The sequence below is a fragment of the Rhinolophus sinicus genome, chromosome 14, assembly GCF_057876585.1.
Source record: "Rhinolophus sinicus isolate RSI-liver-muscle chromosome 14, RSI-T2T, whole genome shotgun sequence".
NCBI lineage: Eukaryota > Metazoa > Chordata > Mammalia > Chiroptera > Rhinolophidae > Rhinolophus > Rhinolophus sinicus.
The window spans coordinates 21,153,652-21,173,548 of NC_142514.1; the positions used below are offsets into that span (position 1 = coordinate 21,153,652).

The following is a 19,897-nucleotide window of genomic DNA, read 5'->3' on the forward strand; positions in this document are numbered from 1 at the left end:
AACAGGGGATGGCTAACAAAGCAAGGCTTTCTAGAGGTGGCAATGCCAGGAAAGAAGCTTCCCAGGCAAAGAATGGGAAGAGAATCTACCACAGTAGACTGAGACCAGTGTCCAAAGACACGGAGCCCGACACCAGAGTGATATCTACAACAAGCTAACATCAGTTTCGCGTCGCTAAAATGCATGGTGTGAGCCAATGGTAGCCAGTATGAGGGACGAAAGTGGTGCACATGTAAAGACACCCACATACAAGTCATGGAGCAATTCCTATACACAGTGGGCCCCAATCCTCGCTAATCCTCAGAATGCCATGGCAGCTCCTGAAAAACACTGACTCCAGAGAACAATACACCACCACCCCCACTACCCAGGTAGGTTACAATGATCAGCCAGGCCTGGTAATAACCACGGTATTGCTACATTAGGGAGCATAAGACAGAAAGCAATGAAGGGTTCAAGCAGAAGGAAAAGAGGATAAGATTTGTGTTTGAGACAGTTTCCTTGTACAAGTTAGGGACACAGATGAGGGAGAAGAAGCAAGGAAATTAGGCCTATGTGAGACAGCAGCTACAAAAGTCTGGGTAAAACATATTAGGACCTGAACTGTGATAGACCAGAGAACTAGATAAGGGGAGATTCCAAAATATCTATGAGGAACTGGTGGCTTCATGGATCAAAAACACCTATACAGGAGGCAGCTGACTAGTTTGCGTTCGGACATGTTCAAGTGTGAAGTTACAGCTAAGCAGAGCTATCTGGCTGGCAGGTAGACGACACTGGGAATCAGGAGAGAAATCCTCACTGGAGACATGATTTGTGAGAGTACAAGAACACGTGCCCATCTCAAACGACTTTTAGCAGGTGAGACAATCCCTCACGCGACAGAACGTCTCACCTAGGGTCGCTGCTGCAGCCAATCCAGCCGTGTAGGGGTCCGTCCCTGGGGGAGCAGCACTGATGATGTACGGATTGGGGACAAACGCAGCGGGAGCTAAACCTGCTGAAAACATACCTGTCAGTAAAAACAAACTTGACTAAAACTGCAGCCCTACCAAATACCTACACAGTTTGGCTATTTGTTCCAGGCTGTAGGTAGGGGGAAAAAAAGAAAAAAAGACAAGATAGGTTGAGACTAAAGAGGAATTTTAAAAAGAAAAAATAATCCCTATACTAAAGATTATGGTGACATTTATCTTTCATCTTTTTTTTTTAACCTTTGCTAAAAAATTACAAGTAAAACTCTTATGCAATTTTAAATTCAGCACAATTTGTAAAAGGTGATTACCATTATAACAGGGTAAAATAGATCAATTTAAAAGATTTTGTAATGGGACTCAGGGAAGGATCTATTTCCATTTAAAACAATTTTCCAAACAGGTTTCCTCAAAGAAAACATGTGGGTGTTTCCGTATAAAGACAACTGTCTCCAATGACAAACAGCAGGCCCAGGCAAAGGCCTCTATGCCTGGCCCTACCGTATCGAGGTTGGAAGCACGTCTTTCCTGCTGCCACAGACCACGATTGGCGATCTCCTTTCTATTCAATCATACATTTCGGCACATTCAAAACCAAAAATTCTCCTTGTGCTTGTTTACATTTACAGCATTTTGTTTCAGAGACCTTTAAAAGGTCAGGCGAGGGCAAAAATATGCATATCAAGAATTTAACAACTGCTATAGAAGAAGGGCAAAGCTATTTTAAAAACCAGTAATTACATGAGACTACTTTATAACATTTTCAATACATGCTGCTAGGAAAATGGGTTTATAGGTACTAATTGCTACTTGATAAGGAGAGAAGGTGATATATTCAGTCTATACAACCCCAACATGTACAAAACTATTGTCATTTAATTGATTTCATCCATTCTTACCAACAGAGTTGATGCTAGTCATTACTGTAGTAAATACTTTAAATCTTGGAACAGCTGAGGTAGAGAAATAGTTGGATACTCTTACGAGCTGAGGTCTAGAAGGTGTGGCAAAAATAAAGACTGTAGCTAGAGACAACTGGATGAGAGGAAGAGGCCATTTTACACGGAGGGATTTGTCTGGACTCCTATCATCTGGGACTTTTTCATAGCAGCCAGCATCCTCAAATGGTGGCCAGAGCGATAAGAAGGGAGCTACAGGCTTCAAGACTTACCGATGTGAGGCTGGTGAGCGGCTGCCAGTGCGTACTGCTGCTGCTGGGCAGCTGTCAACTGCTGGACCGCAAGGGCATTGGGTCTTTGGAACAGCTGAGGTTAAGAAAAAGACATGGTGAGGTTAGAGAAACTCTCTTGGGAATAACTTTAAACCCTCACTGAGTCAAAACTTCTATAAGCCCTGTTTAGGCAGGATACTTGAAACAAAAATGTCCTAATATGCTACTCCATTCGCATGGTATCGCGAGGCTTCATTGTTCTGCTTTCTCTCTCTTTACCTCAATTTGGTGCCCAGTACCCATGTGCTGACTACTTCACAAGTTATTTGTCCCCTGAACCACGCACACATACCCTAGTGGCTGTCAACATAACTGAGGGTGCTGCCTGATCCAAGGCACACTGAAAAATTAAACAAAGGTACTACAAAATGACTTACCAAGTTGCCCCATGCTATTGCCCGTCAGTCCTTTTGAGACCTGCACCGCTCCCCACCCCCCAACACTGAATTAATCCTCACCTACGCACATTTTGGAAACGAAAATGAAAAGTATTCGTTTCATCCTCCAGCTGGGGAAATGATAGTGAATACCTGCCTCAACTAGTGGCTCATCATAATGAGGAAATTGAGCAACTGCCCAAGTTTTGGGGGCTCCCGAGCTTCCTAGGATACCTATCCTTTATATGTAGAAAATAAAACAACAGAAGTACAGCTACTACGAACAAAACTTGGACTACGAGCTCAGACCCAGCACACTTCTTAGCTCCCAAGAAAAGGGAAGGAGTTCAAAGGCGTTAACACTAAAAGTATCCCAAGGCTCGATTTTAATACAAAGTCATTCACTTGTTCATCCTACAAACATTTATGAAATAAGTAAAACCTTCTAGGCACTGTGCAAGGAACTAGGAATACAACAATAAATAAAATGTTCATACATTTTTGGATGAATAGTATTGGTTAAAAAAAAAAAAAGGAGATGCAAGTAACCTGATTTTGGATTGTTTTGACATGCCTCCTTGTAAGCAGTCATACTGAAGACTTCTTTCTTTGCTAGAATCAGACTGACAGCACTTACTGAAAGGACCTCCAAAGAAAGGACCTTCAACCTACCTGCTCTTTCTACAGCACTTTTCAACAGCTCAGCTGACATCAATAGATGATATATAATAGACACCATGGATCTTGAATTACAGATGTCCTCATAAAGAGACTGTTTCAGACATTAGGAGGTAATGTCATTCCGCCAACTTGGCTTAATTATTGTCACGACTGAAGTTTTAATGGAAAGACTTTATCCTATGATTTGGCTACCTCTATGCCTCAAAGATCTGAGTAGACTGATTTTAAATAAAAAGAAAACAAAAGGTGAATATTTTGAACATACTGGCCAACTTCACCTCTTACCTCTCTTTCTATAAATTTATCTTTCTAAAAACCAGAGTAAAACTAGTCTTTGCTTTTATAGTATGAATGTCAAAAATAACCATGTACAGATTTCAAGAATACTTTTGAGTCTTGTTTTTTATTTTCAAAGGTTAAAAAAAAAAATTCATTATGATACTGGTAAAAAGACAGCACTACTTTATAGGTATTGATTAAATATCAAGTCTTCAAATGAAATACTGGACTCTATTGATAAGCATATCAAAACAATTGTTCACTATCAGGAAGGGAGCCAATCAGTAATGTGTGCTAACTGTGATCTTGGGATTTTTGCCAAGTTGGTTTCCCATTTCTGTAATAGCTAAAGGACAGTCTCATAGTATTCCTACCAGCAGGAGACAGTCCACCACCTGCAGTAAATATACAAACACTGCCCCAAGAGGGGCAGCCGAGAGGCAGAAAACAAGTAAAATAGTGGAAAGTTGATTTTTAAAGTTTTACCAAGGTTGTAAAAATTAACTCATAGTTCACTAAACATCTACTGTCTCTTTAATGGGTCTCTGGAATTTTCCTAGCCTAAAACGTTTTGAAATATTTAACATCTGAGATGTTGCTTATAGCTAACCTGTTTCCTCTATCCTGCTATAAACAAAGTAACTCATTTCATTCCACAAATATTTTTTTTAGCACATTATTAGCTAGATGCGGTGACATGGAGCTAGGAAAATAAAAATGGTGTGTTCAGAACATAAATCTTGAGGTTATCTTGATTTATTAACCAAAAACAGTATTCCAATGCCACTCCATTTGACTTCTCACTTCATATGTTTTTACCATTACATGTAACTCATTATATGTATGCGTACTCTATCTATAAATATACAAATACCGTGTGTATGCGAATACCATGAAAATAATCGTTCCATGTAAATGAGTTTGTGGTTCTAACCACACTTTGTTACCACACTTTAAGAGTAGGACCCATAACTTTTAACTGAAAAAATACGGGCCCTACAAGAACTTCCAAATATCCTGTGTTTGAGAGTTGACTAATATCTCAGTGGCTGTGGTGAATAGAGAATTATTTTTTGAGCGCATTTTGCAATAAACAATTAACAAAAGTAAATTATGCAGCTACAGCACGCAGACTTGATTATAGCATAGATTACAGTAGGAATCCTGGCAATTCTCTTTATGTAAATGGTCCAATAGTAACTGGAAATACAGGGTATTCAAAACAAAATTGGGTAATTGGCAAGTGATGGATTCCAAAGGATCCTGAAAAACTCATACAAATGCCATCTGCTGGGCAAAGCACTGAGCTCCGTAAACATTTTCATCATTTTCACAAAGCAAACTAATCGTAACTGATTAACACAATACTGTGAGATTTGGAGAAAATGCTTATTTTAAGGTTGGTATAATGATAAATGTGCCACTACTGATTATAATTTACTTGGGTAAAATTCATAAGTTGTTTCAGAGACTGAATACAGAGGAAAATACATCAACTGTTTCAAGCTTGTCAAGGTTCTTAATAACATTGAAGGCATAATTTGAGAACTACACAAGCAAGCTGGTTTGACTCCCTTCTCTGCCACTATATGACCTTACAAAAGATACCTTTGCAGGGTTTTTATTCCAGAAAAAAATCTCGGCAGTCAAACACACTCACGTAGTGACTGATATACAGCTGGCATGTTGTAAAATACAGCTACTACTATTATTATTGTTATCAATAATTGGTGACATAAAATATTGTTTTCAGAATATGGAGGAGTAATATCTAAACATGGAACTAGTAAATGTAAAAGACTATGCTCCTCTCCTGGCACCCCCCAAATAAAATGTACTGTCAGCCCTGGCTTTTTACCAGGTTAAGGCAGTATACATAGTGGACAGGGGATAAGAGCACAGACTCTTGGGCCAGAAAGCCTGGATCCGTATCTCAGCTCCACTGCTGACTTTCTATGTGAGTTTGAGCAAGACAATCTCTCATGCCTCAATCTTCTCCTCTCTCTAATAGGGACAATAAAGGTATGTCTAACACATAAGTTTGTTGGAGGTATTAAAATTAATATATGTTAACTACTTAGAACTTTCTGTAGTGTTTGATGTTCTTTCAGATGAATTGGAAGAGAGCCCCCACACAGACACACAGTCCTTCTGGGAGTTGTCTTGTGTAGCTCCTCCCCCAATAAGGCAGCTCAGGATGGGGAAAGCAGAGGTCAAGAGTCTTCAAAGTTCAAGTCAAAATCCCAATGAGTTCACGAACACCAACTGTTCTCAGCAGTTCACAAAGACAACAGGGAAGGAAGAAAAAAAAACATTTTTTTGTTGGTATTAATGAGTCCTTTTTACAATATCTCCATGCAGGACAAACTGAATGCAGCTGAATCTGAAGGTGAGACAACTCCACATATCAAAAAGCTCTGTGCTCCAAGTACTGGGTCCAAAGGAAACAGCCTGGAGCTACAGACCAAAACACAGATACCTGCACAGCTTGTAGAATATGACCTTCAGTAAGTGTCTTAGCTGCATGATGTCTTAATTTTCTTATCTGTAAAAATATAACAGCTGCCCTATCTCATGGGGCTGTTGTCAGGATTCACAGAGAAAAGCCCTTTGAAGCACTAAAAGTATTACATTCATGGTGGGACTATAAATTTTTAATTAAAAAGTATATCTTGGAACCAGTCCTCTGTACATAAAATTTGTAAAAGTTTGCTATTGTTTAAAGCTTCAAGATCAAAGCCCATTTTTGACCAGGTTATTTGAACAACTGCTTAACACTTAAACCAGGTTAAATGATCAACTAATTATTACAATGAATTCTGGCTTAACAGGTACATACAAACCATGCTGCTGAATTTCCAAAGAGAAAAATACTCTACATTTCTTTAAAAGGTAAAGAATCTCATTCCAAAATAAATGATTTCTACATAAGATGGGGAAAACAAAACATACCCTTCCTCCAAGTAAATCAATCTTTTGAAGAAAATCATAAAATTTCAAGTCAAATAACAATAGATGTAAGCTTCAATCGACTAAATTGCTAGCTAACATCAGCATTTTAACAGCGATTATATATACAACACTAATAGAACAATCCTTTCATTTGTAAATTGAAAAGAAAGCCAAGAATATTAAATACCTATATGAAAACCATGTACACACTTGGCATCGTAAGAATGACATTTAGTCACTACCACACGTAAAAGCAATGCATACCAATTTCCTCTTCCATCTGACTAGGGTTGTGAATATAGTATAATATTTCAATTATCACTTTCAGAGTATTTTCTCTTTATTAAAATTCATGCTTCACAGGTGACAGTTTTAAGTATATCACTATACAATTTTGCAAAACATGCTACATTAGGCTATTTTTAAATTCTAAATAAACAATATCAACAACTAATCTGATTAATCTATAGCAACATAATCCTGGCTTTGGTTTCTGCTATATAGGATTGTAATATAATGAAACCTAGCAATAATTTTATAAAATATACTTAGGGAAATAATGGTTTTATAACTCTTTATTAAAATAAAGAATGTTACTCAAGCATCATAACAAAATGGTATGAACACATTATATATGCATTGTTCACTGTGTTTTCTGGGATTAAGGAGAAGACGATAATGGGAAAGCGTGAGGAAGAAGGGAAAATACTCCAGAAATACCAATGAGCATTTCAAACTACCCTGAATTAGGGCTTAACTCCAGATCTTTGTACTTGGTGTAGGTAAAATTATCTTTAGTTTCACAAAATTTAGCATATCCTTCAATTAAGATTATAAGCAACAAACCATATTAATATCTGACTTAATCACCCACAGAAATCACATAACGTTTTCAGGTTACTTCAGACATCTCCAATCTTGTTTGTGCTCATTATAATAGTACACCTACTTCTTTTTCATGTATCATATGATAAAGCACATCATTAAACTTACTGCTATTTTTATATAACTGGCTTCCTTTGTAATCCTACTTATACATTTTAAAACATTATTCTGAGAATTCAAAAAAAAAGGAATCTCTGCTCTAAATAAATCTTAGAAAGGTTAATTTATGATTAACAGTGACTAGACAAGTACTATTAAGCCTGTAATGAACTACATAAAAATAATCCTTTCTGTATTTTGAGGCTGCTCTATATGTATTATATACATACCCCAATACAAGCTCATAGTAACAGTTTTATGAAACCAACTTATCATATTAAAGCAAAATCCTGATCCAAAGGAAATAGGACAAAAAAAAGAATTACTTTATCAATTTCCAAACCAGAACTCCTCATAAAAATCACAAATAAAGCTACCCTACCACTTATAATAACTCAAAACTTAAAAAAAAACTAGCCTTTGATACCTACTTAAGAAAGCCAAGACAAAACAGCAGAATGTACAGAAAACCACGTGCAATACTAGAGCTCACTCAGTACTCACAATCAATACTGCCTCAGACGCAGGCCTGGCTCTCAAGGCCTTTGTGATCTGGACTCAGTAATCAAATACCTATCACCTTTCCCCATCTACAGGTATTTCCTATTCTTGTTGGCCTAGAACACCAGTCATTTCCATCTCCATACCTCTGCCCTCTTCAATGCAGCAATATATACTCCACCTGTCTTTCAGGCTAGATCTGTGCAATCTTGGTCCTCATTCGGCCCTCCCCTGGTCTGACAACATTACTAACCAACTAATTTAGCACTTAATTCCTCAATTGTCCCACAACTGTTTCACGTAAGATAGTCGTTCTATGAACACTAGCTCTGTTCACTATGGGTAGAACCTAAGGTTCCTGGAAGGGCACAATAGTTAACAGTTGATTAATATGGATGAAAGAATTACTAAAACTACTATAAACTAACAGCACAAAAAACTAAACCACAATAAGTCATTCCTTCTTTAAAATGTTTTATTGCCTATAAAGCAGCACAGCAAAGTCGGTAAAACACGTCACACACTATCCATGCAACCTCACTTTTTTTCAGCCTCAATTATAACCTAAGGTGATTGCTTCTGCATCATCTACTAAACACCTACCTGTTAATTTCTAACTTTAAGCTTTCAGTTTTACTGTTTCTTCCAATGGAATTTTGACTCTTTCCCTGGTATGAACAGGTCTTGTAGGCAGAGCTGAAGACCCACCTTTTCCCTCCCCAGAGAACAAACTGGCATGAATGAATGGCCTTATCACTTGTCATCAAGTACTTCCTAGCACTATGTAAATGACCAAATGAGTCACAATAACTGAACTGAGAGCCATGGGGTGAGGGAAGCTGTCCCATTCATGAAATATGCTTGGCTACAGGTGAGAACAAAAAATGTGAACATAAGTTTATATCTGTGATCTCCCTAAAGTTATCCACAAAATGTGGTGTCAAAAGAATTATGTACCTTTTTCTGATAAGAGGACCATGGCTTTTGATCAGATAGCAATAGAGGGCTGTGACGCCAAAAAGATTACATATCGTGTTTCCCCGAAAATAAGACCTAGCTGGACAATCAATTCTAATGCGTCTTTTGGAGCAAAAAATTAATATAAGACCCGGTCTTATTTTACTATAAGACAGGGTCTTATATAATAGAATCCCGGGTCTTATATTAATTTTTGCTCCAAAAGAAGCATTAGAGCTGATTGTCCAACTAGGTCTTATTTTCGGGGAAACAAGAGTATTAATCCAGGAGGTAAATTTCCTGGGTATTGTACAGGTCTAATTATTTGTCTGTGAGGCACAAGCTAGTGGGCTAGCTCTAAAGGACTTGCACATTAGAATATGTGCTAGTTCACAAAAAGTGGTCTCCAGACCTCTTAGAATGCTAGTTTCAAACTTCAGTTTGGGAAAGCAATACTAAATATAGGGGATGTTCTGAGATAGCATAAGAGGGATACGGAAAAAGTTCCCTGAAAACTTGGGTCTGCTAAAGCACAGCACAGGACACAGAGGGGACGACCTGGGCCTTATCCCCAAGAACCTACAATCCAGCATGGGCCCTTAGACAAGTAAATCGTAACACAAGGTAGAGAACATGGTGACTCTGTTTCTTAAGGGATGTACAAAACACAACAGAGTTCAAAGGAGACATGAAAACTTTTGGGGGTTTTTTCCTTTGGCTTTTTTTTGACATTTTAAATTTTTTATTGACACATAAAATGCCTATAGAGAAGTGCACAGCTTCCTGACTTTTCATAAATTAAACACCCCCAGGGAATCAACACCCACATCAAGAGTCAAAACACTTGCCGGGAGGAAAGAGGCTACGGACAGGACAGGACAGCTTCTCAGGTGGCCTTAAAATAACCCACTAAGCTGCTGTTCATCTATTTTATGTGGATGTCTGCACCTGCTCTATTTTACAACAGAAAGGGCAAGTCCGCACACAATGTCTTTTTCATTTGGAGATCAAGAAAGGTAACAGTACTGGACCTTGAAGAATGAAAACGATTTAAATTAGTAGAAATGGAAAGGGGAGTAAAATGTGATGAAAGCAAAAGGTTAAGAAAGATTGGAGGGATAACATGTAAGAACAAACACCAGTTTCCAGTAGAAAAAGGATCCGTTCTTCTTAACAACTGGCTTGTATGTAGGAGTCTTTGGGAGGTTAAGGGGCTTGAAGATACTTAGGAGGAGTCTTGAGCCAATGGGTCTCAGGCATGCTATTAGGGTGCCTAGTATAACAATGTGTAAAACAAGCTACTTAGAAAAGCAAGAATTATGGGCCCATGAGATAAAACAATGATTAATCACATCATATGATGGTGATAGCTCTGTGTAACAATATCCTATGTTGCAGCAACCAAGACAAGTATGTAAAGCCAGAATCTAAAAACAGTTTAACTTTCAAAATAGTAATGTTCACTTTCAAAACTTGCTGAAATGGAATTTGTGGTGAGGGTATCTCAGGTTTTATAAATTTGAATGGGTGTTACGTTTGATATAATCGTGCTACTTGTGGGTGTGCAAAAGTACATCTGTTGTTCAAATTCTAATAATTATCCTGCCTCCCAAAATATTGGTAAAATTATTTTGAAACTAGAGATCAACAATCACAAGAGACTCTCAACTCTGATTATGAAGTAAAGAACAATTAAATAAAGAGAATCTAATTTTCATTCATAAGAGGTTGGAGACAAACATTTCTTAAATAACAAGCAAAGGCTTAGACTGGAATGAAAGCTAAGAACTAAAAATGGCCACAGTTCTAAGGGTTGCTAGGGAAATTCAGACCAAAAAGACAGAGTAAAAGAAAGAATTCAGAAAAAACTTCTTGATATAACTAGGTTAAAGGATCCTGATTAGGAATAGCCTGCACTCATGAACCTCAATTTAGGTGAGAAATAGCCATATTAATACTCTAAGCTGGACTAGATGAAGTCTACACCGTAATATCATGTCCCTATATTTGCCCGTGTGGAACAAAATATTTTGAAGTCTTACGTATTTTCAGCACCTAAAGTAATTTCTGGCTTCACTCAAAACTGCTACTTTAAGGATTCATTATGAAAAAAGGCAAAACCATGAGAGACTACTTCTTATTAAGGCAAGAAAAAGCACAGGAAGTCAATTCTTACGGAGACGTATGCATATCTACTGGGAACTACAGGGAGAATATAGTGTATGTACACTATTATCAGTTTACTCTCTCTGGAAAAAGACTTTTGTAATTAAACCTAATATATCCATCTGCTATGAGCACAGAGAATACCCGTATGCACATCACAAAATCCCTTAGAGGGATTTCTTTTTGTAAACTTCGTATGGTTAGCTTTATTATCCAACTGTCTATTAATCAAAATTCACTGAAAATCAGCAACTTATGACAACTCAGTGGACAATATGCTACAACTGATCTCCACAGACCAGAAGTCAATTTCCCCCATAGATAAAGAATTTCAAAACTTCGAAATGAGATGTTAACCTTCCAAACCTAGAAGTTTATATTTATGTTCCAGTCAAAACTTAAGGCATTATCAGAAATTCGTGGCCCATCAAACTGCTTCCAGCCCACGGGAGAACCTGTGGTCCTCAACAAGTCAGGAAGCTCCCTCTCACAATTCGGACAGCTGATTTTCCTTTTAAGAAAAAAGTTAAACAGAAGGATAGTAAACCCCAGAATTAGTCATACCATGCCTACAAAACCAGAAAAGCATACATGCAGTATTTTCCAGGGATTTATGAATAAAAGAGCCAAGTAATTTCACTGCAGATTTTATGTTGAGTGATTTGTGTGTATTTTTTCCCTAATGACATTCTAACTCTTTTGAAAGGTATTAACTCAATTTTAGTATTTTAAAAACAAAAGAAGGGGCGGCCGGTTAACTAGGTTGGTTAGAGCATGGTGCTCTTAACAACAAGGTTGCCGGTTCGATCCCCGCATGGGCCACTGTGAGCTGCACCCTCCACAACTAGATAGAAACGACTACATGACTTGGAGCTGATGGTCCTGGAAAAACACACTTAAAAAGTTAAAAAAACAAAACAAAACAGCATCATAATCACATTAATCTTCAGAGAGATTAATTTAGAATACAAGAGGTTTCTGTTACAAGCGATAACACCACCTCACCCACTCCCCAGGCCATGGGGGGAGAGAGAAGCCAAAGAAAGGACTTGTAGAGGAAAGTGGTCTCTTGCCAACCAGGGGAATCAGCTTATTGAGGAGGAAGATACAGAGGCTTTGTAAACTCACATAACTGTTGGGTTAAAAAGAGCTGGCTATCCATAGCCTAAAATAATGCCGCCCTCCTCCCATTCCCCTCATTCTCAGTTACTTGAATGTGCTGGCTGGAGGGAGAGTAGAGAGAGTGACAGAGACACACACAGTACCTGTTGTTGAGAATTGTAGTCAAAAAGTCCCACAGTTGCTGCTGCTGAGTCCACAGGTACCTGCGTGCCTGAATAATCAAACTGAAGAGGCTCCATGCCCACATGTTCCATGGGGTCCAAGGGGACACTCTGGGACTCCATGTTGGAGAAATCCTCCACAGGCTTGGCACCATTGGTGCTGGTCAGCTGGGCTAAGCCCTCAGAACCATTCTGGTTTGGACCCAGAAGATCCACTTCATTAGCAGAGTTCTGGCAATTACCAGGGGTACGGCTAAACAGAGAAAGTAAAGGGCATTAAACCTTATTTTGAGCGGGGAGGGACACTACAGCAACCTAAGTTTAAGGACAATGTCCACGATTTATCTTATCATCAATAGTACTTACAACTATTTCTACAAAACTACCAGAGACCCTTTCTGGAGCTTCCATGTTATATCCTACACAATGGTTCTTCTATTGCTTGCCTTCCCACCACAACCCATCCCTTCAATTGACATTTACTGCTATTAATTTACAAACCCTTAACCAAGGGGCTCAGATCTGAGGAACACTGAATGAACTGGAAAAATCACTGCCTGTGGCATCCATGAAAAGAGATCCAAAAATGCAATAGTAAAATATGCCCCCCACAAGCAGTATCTGCTCTTTAAACATAGAAACAATGGAAAAGTAGTTTCTAAGGGGGAAATTCCACATCTGAGAATGATTCTATTAAAAAATAATAATTTTTATATAGGTGAAAATTTTTTTCCTATATTATCTGGGTATACCAGCCAATGCTAAAACTGTCTCCCCTTTCCCCCTTCTAAAAATTCAGAAGAAGCACACCATTATAAAACAGTACAAAATAAATTAATTACCTAGGATATGCCCCTGCTAAGGAGACAACTCTAAGAATTAAAAATAATGTGAGGATATAATTTGATCATCCAAACCAGGACACTCCTAAGAGCAAAAAGGGGCATTAATAAATATCCTGGGACACAGGTATAAAAAACTACTGTCCTGGGAAACCCAGGACACGTGACCACCTTCCATAAAAGGACTGCGGGACTATGAAATTCCAGACTACTACAGCATATTAGAATCTAGTCTGAGGAGTGTAGCCTGTGGCTATATTCTATACATTTCATCCCTAAAAGAAATCCTATAGCTAGTACAAATTAAAGCTACACCGGTGTTCCTTGACACACGTGCCCTTACCACCACCATCACCTGCCCCAAAGTCAAATACCACAAAACACACTACACGCTGCCTGAGATTAAGGGTGGGAGGCTACGCAAACTAACTCATCTGAAAGAACTTAGGTAAGTGTTTATAACTCTTTGCCTCAAATTTATTTGAAAGACTATAATTGTTTACACTCACAAGATATAAAAATTAGATTAGAAATACTAAATAATTAAATGTTCTACAAACAATGACCCAAAATATACATTTAACGTTGGTTTTGGTAGATATTAGGATAAGACATATATGTGTATGTTTAGCCACACACTTATTAGCATCAGACTAACATTAAAATTATTCAAAATTAAATTCTCTATCTGTACATCACTGACCAAAGATTTTTAGATTTTTAAAATTATATACCATCACTAAAGGTTATCTACATAAATGAAGAATACTTGCCAAATGCAGAAGACAAATACACATCATTTTAATACTGTGTATATTAAATGATAGGGTACAACCTGCAAATTAATCGTGATCAGAGATGGAATGAGAGGCATCCATGGAAGTAACATGATAAAGAAATGTCATTTAAGCTGCATCTCTGGTTCTTCAAAATGAGGAAAATGACACCTAACCCACCTACTTCAAAGGGAACTTATGAGGCTCAAATGAAGTAAGTTCTCAACTGTTTTCCCTTCTACTCTAACATGCCAGAGAGATATGCCAAACTTCCATTAGAAACCATGGTTTCTCCCAACATAATCATTTGGGAGAAACTTGGGAAAAGTCCCGAGGTACCCATTCCAGGTGATTTTGATATTTGAGAACCATGAAATGCTCTTAATGGAATCAATCTGCAAATTATAGAGCCCCATACAAAAGCAAAATCTATTGTTTTGGCAAAGCACCAAGCACTGACAGCTCTTAAAATTCCACCTTGCCAGGTAATTTACAATCTTTGAGGTATGGCCTACACTAGACCCAAGTCTTAAGAAAAGGACACATAACGAGGAAAAAAGAAAATCAAAATCAAAATAAAACTAAATCAAAACAGAAACCCATAGCCCCCAGTCAAAAATCAGAAGTGTAAAACATACAAACCTAAAATCTTTGACGTCTGCGTCAATCCCATTCTGCACTGGTAAACCATTGGTCTTGTCCATCACATCACCCTCCTCCTTCAAATCTCCTAGCTTATCTCCATCAAACGTACCCTTGTTCTTCTTTTCACCTTTGTCGTTTTCATCACTGTCTGCATCCCTTGGGCCCTGTTTAAAAAATAGCTTCAGCTTCACTAATCATCGTTAACTAATAATAGTGGGCATCACTGTGGACACCAGACTACACTACATGCTAATTAGAACAGGATAGTGTCTGTGCCTTCTCAAGACATTACAATCTAATTAACAGACAACACAGAGGCGGGAACACTGCAGAAAGTCTTGCCAAATGGGGGAGACAGACATACATTCATGTTAGAATTTAGGACAGTCTTACCATGCCCAATGTCCCACCACCCCATTTTTTTTCCCCCTTCTACCCAAAGCCCAGCCACAACTTTGTATCTCTTGGTCCCACTTCTCTACTCTCAAATCCAACGCTATATAATAACACAACTCCTAATAAGCCCTAGGTATAGCAGCTAACAGTATAGTTGGAAAAGTGTTAAGTCTACCAAAAATTTCCTATTTCACCACTGCCTATGTAAACTCCTCCCTTACTTCTGAATATTGGGCTAAGTGTGGTCTGACATCATCCAATTCAATTATTCTGTTTTATCTTGGGATATACGGCCTGCCAATTTGCACTACCACTGCCATCCTAGCTCTCACAGCTTACTCCATGTCTCACAGCTTACTGCATCAATAATTCACCAATCATCCTTAATGTTAATTTTTAATCCTTCAAAACATGTCAAACCTAGCTGTGAAATTCTTTCACTACGAAGTGTTTACCTGCTATCTTCCACTATCTGCCTGTCCCATACCAGATTATTTTGAGACATGGAAGCATGTTAAGTTGAATCATTAATGCAAGAGATTTTATCTCTCAAGTGTCTCAAACTGTGAATATTCAAAGAATTGATATGGTGCCAAGCATGCTGATATCCTATCTTCTAAGGAAATTAAATGTCTCTTCTTACAAATATCCTAAGTTAAGACTTGGACATGTAAAGCAAATGTGCCCTGATTTCCAAAATGAAAAGAAGATCTGGTATAACGCTTGAAATGGTACAGAGAGCTTGGCACAATCTTACCAAAGAGTAGTGTCACCTTTGCTTTTGTAAAAGTAGAGAGGCAACCTTGCTTGTCCCCACCACTGACTTCTGGTTTAAGGAAGAAACAAACATAGCTAGACCAAATTTAAAGCTCCTGGTAAAAGGCAAGATCCAATCAGAAGAGGAGAGCTGCTGCACAGCATTTCCAGGAACTACAACCAAATTTCACTGGGGAGAAATCGATGAGGGAAGCTGGAGTAGCAGACACTCAGTTGTGAACGGGTAGGTCTCGAAATGCAAAATAAGTAGATGATATCAGTAGCTCGTAAAGATCTGGCCCAGAAAGTGGTACTCATGTATCTTGACATTCATTCTTAGACTTTTAATTACCAATTCAGAGCCCACCTTACTTTCAAAATCATTCTCTGTTCAAATGTAACACAGAAAAAGAAGGACTTCATGGCTAATATGAACAAAGGAACACATACAAGAAGGAACTTAGAAAGGATATAAAACTTAGTTTCATGTGGCATCAAGATGACTAAATTACAGTTTTGGCAGCCATTGAGATGTGACTTTCACAATAGAATCTTCAAAGTACAAGACTGTTAGTGGTTCAAAAGGAGTGAGTGACAGCCAATTAAGCACCCCGTTGAGATTCCAAAGCAGAGATGAAAGTATGACAGGATTCTGAGGAAAGATCTTTCAAAATGTCCAGTGACAATATCTCCCTCCTACTGCAAAGGTAAAACTGACAGAAGCTGTGTATTCATTTTTATATCCCCAGCACTAAATACAGTGCTTGGCAGAAGTTTAAAAAATATGACAACAAAAACTGAATGATGGGGAAAAAAAAGAAAGAAAAAAATAAATCCTACAAAACTGAACTGCTAAAAAAAGAAAGATCTGCCCATTGTCTTTATCATCAGATAAGAGACCCAGAGGTGGAAAGATATGGTTTAGATAACAAACAACTACATCATCAATGTCAATAATAAAAGAGTATTAGAAGGATCGCACCACTAATAAACCTGTCGTGTTTCACAAATCTACAAATCAAGTCTGGCTCTGGAGGAGTGGTTCAGCTCCAATTTCTCACAAGGAGTTCAAAAGGTCTGTGGGCAAAAATGGGAAGAAGAAAATGAGATGAAGTAGCAGTAAGAAGTTTCACCAACAAGCAAAAAATCTGGTGACTGGGAGACTTACTTGCCAAATCAATGCTCTGTGTTCTCTTTCCTCAGTGACCCTTTACAAGGGCTTGCTGAGAAGCTGCTCAGCCCGCCTGGAAGCTGACTGCTCTGGCCTGAAAACTTGGCCATTGGTCCTTACATTCTCAGTTATACTGCCAAGGGCTAGATTTTCAAAGGTAGCCCTGGGATGGGGCTGTTTTTCACTAATACTAAACAGTCTACTTAAATTAAATATAGCTACCTGGTTTTCTACTCTGAATAGGCTACTAATACCTGAGCAGAATAGTAGATGCCTTCCATTTGAGGTGGGGGCTCCAAGGGAGGCCTCCATTTCTCGATGTGGATGGTGACACGGGTGTATTCATTTTGTGGAAATTCATGAAGATGAACATTTATGACTTGTACACTTTTCTGCACATAGATCATATTTCAATAAACAGTTTGCTTACGAGAAAAAAGTTCAGTAAGTCAACAACAACCCTAAATAAAAACAGTTGACATGAAGTCTGATTTCTGAATGACACCAAGAGTAAAAGAGTTCCGGGTTCAGGATCATAAAAATGGTCTCTCAGAAATGTGAAGGCCCTAGAGAGCGAACAGGGGTATAAATGGGCGGGTACGTTTTGTAGAATTTAATTTTTTCTTTTTGAGTATTTAAGATAAGGTATCCATTGCTACACAGTCTTTTAGAAAAAGAACTAACCCAGATTACACAGAACCTACAGTCTATCGCAACTGCTAAACTAATATTTACTGGTCACAGGACTTGGAACAGATTGTTTAACCTGAGCCTTAATTTTCTCACCTATAAAACAGGGATAATTTTGTTTAAAACAGAGTAGTTACAAACATCAGTGAAATAATGCATGTGCAAAAAGTTTTGTAAAGGATAAATCATTTTATGCAAAGGTAATATGAAATTAGTAAAAGCTTATACACTAGGATGGTATTTTTCATGTTAACATTATCCATGATGTCAAAATGAAAAATATGAAATGAAATGGTTTAACTCTAATACAGAAGTATAGAGCCAATCTGGCCCTACCAGCGACACTATCTTTTCACAATGCAGAGGCTCTATGATTAGGGTTAGGCATCAATCTTCGTAAAATTTACAAGTGTCTGGACTCACTCCCAGAGATTCTGATTTAATTGGTCTGTAGAGGCTCTCACAAATGTTATAAACAGTTCTCCTCCAAAAAGCATTCATAATTGAGAACCACTGTAATTAAGTTCAACATAAGCATCATCAAGGTAATTGTGTTTTGCTTTTTTGTCACATATTACCTAGTACGTAACAGTACTAAAAAAGTCTATTACTAGCTAAATGAAAGAAAAAACACTGAAGGATTAATAGCATTTATTTGTTGTGGAATTCCTTTAGATGAATGTTAAGCCACACCTGTAGTACTCAAGTGCAGATATCACTGAGTACTCGAAATGCAAGTGGCCAAGCCCAATCACAACCCCGGGGATGGGGCCAAGGTTCTCAGAGACTCAACATCTACACAGAGGAAGAAGAGCATGTGCCACTGCGACATATCAAAGAACTGAGAGAAGCGCAGACAGATAGAAGAACTATATATCGTGGAAATCACTTCTAGCCATTTATGGTTCAGTTTCCTCAAAAGTCTCAGAACAGGAGGAATAGTTCAGGGAATATTAATTCTGAGTGAAGTCAGAGGAATGATAATTTAATTTCTCCCCTTACTGCAGTGATCTTACTACAAAGCTCCACATGACAGGAGTTATATTCAATGAAATTAGTAATTTTCCTCCCTTCTTTCTAAAAGGGAGCATTTTACGTATTTGCTTGACACACTTGAGTCCAGAAACCATTAACATTAACCAAAAAAGTGGTTTCTCCTGTATATACTTGTCTGTTTTTTACAAAATGCCAAAAAACTGAAATGTCAATTTCCTTTAAAGTTCAGCAGTTTATAGCTCCAGTAGTAATAAAAAATTGAAATATTAAAAGGAGTAAAAGTTTAAAATTACTAGCTGTGTGAATTACTATTTTAAACTGACATATTAAATATTAGTGAGGAACTCAACTAGTAAACAAGCCAGTATAGCATAATAGAAAGCAATACAGCTGAGAACTGAAATTAAAACAAAGTTTGAACCCCGGCCCCATCACTTCCCTTCTAAGCCTCATTTTTCTCATCTATAAATTCATAGGGACAACAGATCTACCTCAAAGGATTGTTTCAAAGATTAAAAAAGACAATTCATGAAAGTGCAATTCTTAAAAAAAAAAATAATTTTAGCTGTACTTTATCTAATTTTCACATTTTTTTCCACTGCCTTTTTTGAAACACACCCACCCTCACTTCTAGTCCCCCAAAGCTTCAAAATTGCTAGACATCTTATGTTTTTTCCCCCTGGAAAGAAAGTGTTATGGCTGTAATCATTAGACCCTATGTCCCACTGATTTTTCTGAGATACCGTGTTTCCCCGGAAATAAGACCGGGTCTTATATTAATTTTTTGCTCCAAAAGACGCATTAAGGCTTATGCTCAGGGGATGTCATGCTACGGCTTATTTTCCGGTTAGGTCTTATTTTGGGGGAAACACGGTATGCGTACAAAATCAAGCCACCACCAACTACATTTCATCACATCCGAGACACCATCAATTTATAAAACATACCACCATTTTATGTGCTGCTAAAAAGGAAACACTGGCAATTAAACTATGACATACTATCATTTGAAAAATGCATCCCAACTTCAAAATGAACAAAGTAAGATGTGTACTTTAGAAAGAGTGGAACACAAAATATACCAGGCACTGCATATATGATCACCCAATTCCTGGTGTGCAGACAGGTAAGAAGAGTGTTCCCCTCTGCTGTAGTAACCACCAGATCCAGGAGCAAAAAGAAAACGTATCTTAAATGTGTAGAACTGTTATTTGTAATTATTGCAGGAATGAAAATCAAA

At 37.9% G+C, this 19,897-nt stretch overlaps 1 protein-coding gene across 26 annotated transcripts in view; it reads right to left on the reverse strand.

The window, feature by feature from the left end:
- The window catches only part of PUM1 (pumilio RNA binding family member 1), a 109,994-nt gene that overhangs the window by 41,564 nt on the left and 48,533 nt on the right, over positions 1 to 19,897 (reverse strand). For 10 of the 26 annotated variants that reach the window (XM_088790822.1, XM_088790833.1, XM_088790823.1 and 7 more), the window contains 4 exons: positions 14,646 to 14,812; positions 12,368 to 12,638; positions 2,146 to 2,239; positions 896 to 1,012 (listed from right to left, as the gene is read on the reverse strand). In XM_088790822.1, the coding sequence (XP_088646948.1) occupies positions 896 to 1,012; positions 2,146 to 2,239; positions 12,368 to 12,638; positions 14,646 to 14,812 (649 nt within the window). The remainder of the gene's footprint in view (positions 1 to 895; positions 1,013 to 2,145; positions 2,240 to 12,367; positions 12,639 to 14,645; positions 14,813 to 19,897) is intronic. The other 16 variants (XM_088790829.1, XM_088790834.1, XM_088790832.1 and 13 more) reach the window with 5 other exon arrangements.